We start from the raw sequence: 6,781 nt of genomic DNA on the forward strand, positions 1-6,781 counted from the left end.
AAAATTTAAAGTCCCATCGGCAGTATTTCAGTCATATGGTGACTATGAAAGTTGTAAATGTGTATATGTAACCATGAAATATAAACAAACTTATATGCTTACTTGTCTGCGAAGGACAGTAAAATAACTATAGGCTATAGCAGATTTATACTTAAAACTAGCATATAACCATAAAACACTGTTTCTCAGTTTAACGGTACAATATTAAAATGGGTTATAGATTGCCAACAACTGAAGGTAGATCACCATAATAGGGACCATGGGGACTTAGAGTACATATGCTTCCTGCATTGACTCTTGCTGGATTTACACCATCCCTTCAGTTGTCAGAAGATAAAGCAAGAGTGGATATGGTGCAGGCAACCAGAGGAACTAAAAATCGGAGCAATATTGGATTCTATCTTGATCATTAGATTTTGCCACGAGTAAGGGGCGCAACTGTCCATAGCGAATACTGAAACCTTTATCTCCAATCAATCACTCACTTTAGAAGTCTTTAGTAGAACAGACATCTCTTGTACATCTGTTTCACCTAGTAGATGTGTGTCTGCCTGGGCGCCCAAGCTCTTAAATCCCGGGGGAGTTCCTTGACTATTACACCAACGCCGCAGCTCTCAGCTACTTCGTGAACATCAAGCAATGTACCAAAGACATCTACAGCAACATTACAATGTATTCGTATGGGGACGTCATCACCAATGGCTACGTGATCAGTTACCCCACGGGGAAGTTCATCCTGACGTACAGCTCAGACAGAGAGGTAGATGGGAGGCACCTGAACCTATCTGGTTAGTTCTAACATACACCATAGACAAGAACCCTAAAACAATCTGAACACGCGTACACACGTCTCAGTCCTCATAACAACTAATGAGTGAGTGAGTTTAGTTTTACGCCTCCTTTGGGTAGCAATGTGCCAGCAATATCACGGCGGAGAGCACCAGAACTGTGCTTTACACATTGTACCCATTTGGCGAATCGAATGCGAGTCTTCGGTGTGACTAGCAAACGCTTTAACCCCTAGGCTACCCCATCGCCCCAAACAACTACTAACTTAACGTGGACTGTGTGGTAATATGTATGTGAAATCGAATTTACATTTGGTTCTTTTCAGGTCCTGCTATCAGATCAACAGGCATTGCTCTTGGAGACTCAAGAGATGTGATTGTTGATATGAACGACCTCAACCCCGCTACCGGAAGTGTAATGGACCAATCAGAAGTTATCTGCAAAAACGACGGAAACGCCCAAGGGTGCTTATAAGTAACTATAGAGTAACTGTTCTGCGGATGGTACATGGATAGACATAACTATTACATACCTACATGTACCCGCGTAGATCCGGATCTTCAACAACCCATGATTATAGTAAGAGGCGACTAACGGGATTAGGTGGTAAGGCTGACTTTATTCATCGTATCCAGATTGCGTAACTAGATGTTCATGCTGTTGCTCACGGGAGTGTCTGGTCCAGGCACGAATATTTACAGACAACCGCCAAATAGCTGGAATATTGCTGAGTAGCGCGTTAAAAACAACAACAAAAAAGACATACATATATGTGTATGGACATTTGTTTCAACTAAAGCTGAATTTGGTAAAAACAGAATGCATAACTCTTCCTACCTATTCTTCAGTGGTTTCCAGTTGTTTGCTCAGACGCCCAAAGGAACTCTACTGACGACCTTGAACGATGTCCAAATGTCGCTTATGACTGGGGAGATTGTATATTACGTCTTTGATATCTACCATTGCTTACCTGTCGAACCGTTAGATGCTAAACAGTACTACGCTGGAAGAATCGTTGGTACGCAGAATAATTTAACCACATTTACATAAACACATGCAGACGTGTTTCCAAATACTTAACGGACTATTATGCATAAAAATACATTTTAATGGGTGGAAATTATTAACATAAATAACCAATGCTGTATGACCCTTCGTACATCATTATATTGTCGATATAGTTATCTTGCCCAGCTAATTGAGGAAGTGATAACAGAATATTCAGAATAGTTTCCGATGTCATCTATATATGTTTTCATTTAATTTGTGGACAGATACGTCTACTTCATAACCTATTACCGTGAACAGATATGACCAGTTACCCGTGCAGATCTGGGTTAGAATTAGTCTTCGGCAAACAATGCTTGTCATAAGATGCGATCAGGTGGTTAGGCTGGATGACTTCAGTAGATCGATGCTCATGATGTCGATCACTGGATTGTCTGGTCTCGATTATTTACAGACCGCCGCCATGTAGCTAGAATATTGCGGAATGCGGCGTTACGCAACAGCCGATACTGCACACTCAGAGTGAGTGAGTGAGTTAAAATTTTACGTCACATCGGCAATGTTTCGGCCATATAGTGACGAGAAACATTTGGTTTACCTATCAGAAATATCTGTCGCAAAGGACAGTAAAACATAAGCAAGATTGCACACTCAGAACGTATATAGATACTGGCTCCTGCAGGAATCCCTACAGTCGAGCGGGTAGCTGCTTCAGCCATTAAGGGAAGATATAATCACCTTATGTCCAGACGTAGTAATTAAACAATTACCGGATAAATCTGTGATTAAAACAGACGAGTACCGTGTTGAAATAGGCCTTTGCCTTGCTGAATATCACAATGTGGATGCTTTAAATAACAGTGCGACAAGACATCCTTCTTTGGAAGTATTTCAGAGAACTTCACGCGATATCATGGCTCCATATTGCAAAAATACCGCAATCATATCCTGTCGTGTGTGCCATGGTTATCCGAAACTGTGTCGCTTTCCTTCCGCAATAATCCTGTGTTAATTCAGTCATAGTATTTCCGCAGCATTTCAACACTAATTCCGCAACAACTGTGATTCTGCAGAAGTAAAGTGATAATTCCGGAATCATGTCTACCGTACTGAAACGGGGGCCGTAGTCTTGATAATACTGTTGGATTTGTATGGACCTTTACAGAAGTTAAGTAATGATATATTAGGTAGTTTTGAACAGTAGGTTATGGCATTTAATGATATTTAAGTTATTCAGTCGTTATATTTTCAGATTTCCGAATCAACAAGAAAGGTGCTATGGTGTTTTCTGATCGTCTCCTTGGTCTCGGTTTTATTACAGTCTTCAATGTTGAGCTGACGTCCGAATCTGACATCACGATTGACATGTACATGTACTCCAGGCAAACATCGGAGTCAACCCATTTGGCCAACAAAACGTGCACATATGGCGATACCTTCAAAATCTACAAACACTCTTTATAAATATAGTGTTGACACAAAGCCAATGGATTAATAAAATTACTCGTTTCCCTATTAGTTTATTCCAACTTTTTTGTTACTTTGACTGTACTTGTGTTTCGATTATTGTCATTCGTTATTTTGAGAATTTGATTCAATTGCAAGAAGTACGTTTTGTTCCTTCCTTTAGGGCGAGTAAGTGAGTTTAGTTTTACTCCAATTTTACCAATATTCCACCAGAAATGCGCTTCACACATTGCATCCATTGGGGAATCGAACCCAGGTCTTCGGCGTGACTAGCGAACGCTTTAACCACTAGATTACCCCCACCGCTCCACCTCCTTAGATTAGGGTAATGTCCTGTGTACAAACCTCGGGGTTATTACACGCCCAATGTACCTATGTACCGTACGTATAATTGTATGAAACAACAACATGCCTTCATTTGAACATGCCTTCTTTTGGACGTGGATCGCACTCCCTTTTTGGAACTGGCAACTATGTTAAAACAGCAATAACTCCAGACCATAGGATTTGCCTTCATTGTGTCAGTTGCTTATAACGAGAACATTCGACTGTATTACATATATTGACAGTGTATTGGTTTTCAATATTCACCAACCACAATGCAATGCTATGAAATGTCACCGTATGGTCAAAGTTACCCTGTACACAAACAATGATCCATATTAACCTTTGGACATATCAAATCGTCTTCTCATGACGAGTCACGAGTCACAGCAGGTTGTATAGAGTTCTCGATATAAACAACTCACTGCTCGAGAGGTCAAAGATACGACTGGTGTATACAGAAGCGGCTCATTATATCGGGTTGTCTGACACAAAGGACATTAAGGAAAAGTGTTGACATGAAAACCTTCCTGTTGGTGATCACCATTGGGCTGATGTATGTACAGAGTTGAGCATTAGACAATGTTGTATAATAGAAATATGTTTACTGAATTAGGAGCCATTGTTATTGACCAGGGCCTAGATTTTCGAAGCTCTCTTAGCGCTAAGATAGCTGTAAGTTAATGTTAATGTATGGCACTTACAACCTTTCTTAGCGCTAAGAGAGCTTCGAAAATCAAGGCCAAGTGTTGTATTCGCACTGATTCTGCATCTGGGCACCATACCTGTGCCCGTAGGTTTCACAAAGTGGTGAACGACTGAGTCATGCTATCATGCTTTCGTCCCACATAGAGCTGATACACCGTTACATAACTGTAATATTGTTCTAAGCGGCATTCAAACTTCAGTCCGTTTGATTTCATTTGAGACCGATGAATTGCTCACTAACACAAAATCTAATAAATACAACAAAACCAAATTGTGCACAGTCAAATGAAATCGACAGACCAACTCTGATATTTTGTCTCATAATTTTGGTCACAGGAATAATAAAAGTTGTTCAACAAACGATCATTATTTTGTTGTCACTTTTCGCTATTTCTTACGAGGGGGGGACCACTTCCTGGTTGAACAGCCAGGTAATCAACAAGTATGTGTAGTGAAATTTCAATTTCACATGTGGTACTCGCACCTTTAGCTGTTCTACCAGCAAGTGGTCCCCCTTCGTAAGAAGAGTTGGGCTGTCGATGTCATGTTACTGTGCAATATTTGGTTTTGTTGTATTTATTAGATTTTGTGTTAGTGAGCTGTTCATCGGTCTCAAATGAAATCAATTCATTTAACCACACTTGTTAAAACTTTGAAAAATTCTTTCTCTATATATTACTACACATTTCCCTATATGTTATTAACCTGAAGTCCAAGGGTACTTAGTTAGTGAGTGAGTGAGTTAAAATATAACGTCACAACGGCAATATTTCAGCCATATAGTGACGAGAACAAAGTTAGTATATATGATAAATACCTGTCACGAAGGACAGTACAACTTTAGCAACGTATCACAGAAGTCTAAAAAGTAAATCATTCAAAAAAAATGCAACTCGATATGACATATATTAACATTAAAACACGGTCTATGTACCACCAACAACCAAAGCTAGGCCACCTTGCCGGGCTTCATTGGAAGAAGGGTATTTAGTGTTATAACGCTTTCATTTATAAGAACCTTATTGTAAGGTTAGTGTCGGTTGCTGTAGGGAGGGCAGATTATGTTTACCTTTGTCCCGAACGCATTGTGTCATTCTTTTGAAATATTTCCCATCAATATTTGTTCCAACGGCTGGATAGTATTATCTTTAACATTAAATCGAAACTGTTTGTTCTCTGGCGTTATATATACTCCTCACAAAAAGTTAAGCAACAAGTATTTTTTTCCACATATTTTCTTCATGGGTATATGAAGTTATTACTTGGCATATAAGCCATGCAGGAGAACCCTTTACGATTGATGAACTTAAAGCATTTCCCATATTGTTTTTCTGATAACATTGTTAGCACCGCCTGAACGCAACCACCCTCAAAACTCACATGCAAAATGCATGGAAAAACATGTGCTATACACGTCGCACATGCGTTCTGATTGCGTTAAAACTGCCAGCAACGACAAATTGTTGACAGTAACATTTGAGAAATGGCTAGGCGTCACTTGACACCAATTGAAGTTGCTCAAATTGTTGGAATGGTGCAGGGGGGTCAGACCCAGAGTGCTGTTGCCAACCATTTCAATGTTCATCGAAGCGTCATCTCCAGAGCGATCACTCGTCACCAACATACCGGATTGATGACTGAGAGACCACGCTCAGGTCGTCCAAGGGTGACAACTCCCAGAGAGGACCGATACTTGGCCACCCTAGCCCGGCGGAACAGGTTCACCACAGCCAGATCTCTCCAGAATGACCTCCAGAGAGTTGCTGGGAACAGAATCTCCACACAGACAGTGAGGAACAGACTCCATGCTGAAGGTCTCAGGTCCCGAAGACCAGTGCAACGTATCCCACTGCCTGCACACCATCGTCAACAGAGACTGAATTGGGCTAACCAACGACGTAACTGGAGAGTCAATCGCTGGCGTAATGTTCTCTTCACAGATGAGTCAAAATTCTGTCTGGACTTCAATGATGGTAGGGCTCGTGTGTGGAGAAACCGTAACGAACGATACGCCAACTGTACGATTGCTGAACATGATCAGTATGGAGGTGGGAGTTTGATGATCTGGGCAGGAATCCAAGTTGGACGACGAACTGATCTTGTGGTCATCAGACGAGGTACCATGACAGGTGTGAGGTACCGAGACGAAATTGTCACACCTGTGATCATTCCGTGGGCTCAGCAAGCAGGTCCTAACTTCATCTTCATGGATGACAATGCCCGTCCACATCGAGCAAGAGTTGTCACTGATGTTCTTCAGACCAACAACATCACCCATATGGACTGGCCTGCAAGGTCTCCTGACCTGAATCCTATTGAACATGCTTGGGACATCCTCGGAAGGCGTGTGTACGGCCTCCACGTTCGTCCTCAGACTCTGGATCAGCTTGAACAGGCATTGCGGAGAGAATGGCAGAACATTCCACAACAGACTCTAGACAGACTCATCTGGTCAATGCCTAGACGTCTTGAAGCGTGTATTCAG

At 41.4% G+C, this 6,781-nt stretch overlaps 1 protein-coding gene across 1 annotated transcript; it reads left to right on the top strand.

Moving 5' to 3' along the window:
* Positions 1-583: 583 nt before the first annotated feature.
* On the top strand, positions 584-3,312 carry LOC124267243. Its single transcript, XM_046702157.1, has 4 exons — positions 584-788; positions 1,115-1,253; positions 1,638-1,807; positions 3,050-3,312. The coding sequence occupies exons 1-4, from the start codon at positions 671-673 to the stop codon at positions 3,259-3,261; spliced, it is 639 nt and encodes a 212-aa protein (XP_046558113.1). The 5' UTR covers positions 584-670; the 3' UTR covers positions 3,262-3,312.
* The last annotated feature ends 3,469 nt before the right edge of the window (positions 3,313-6,781 follow it).

This window comes from Haliotis rubra, unplaced genomic scaffold (assembly GCF_003918875.1).
Source record: "Haliotis rubra isolate DU_JTF1 unplaced genomic scaffold, ASM391887v1 Scf13, whole genome shotgun sequence".
Taxonomy (NCBI): Eukaryota; Metazoa; Mollusca; class Gastropoda; order Lepetellida; family Haliotidae; genus Haliotis; species Haliotis rubra.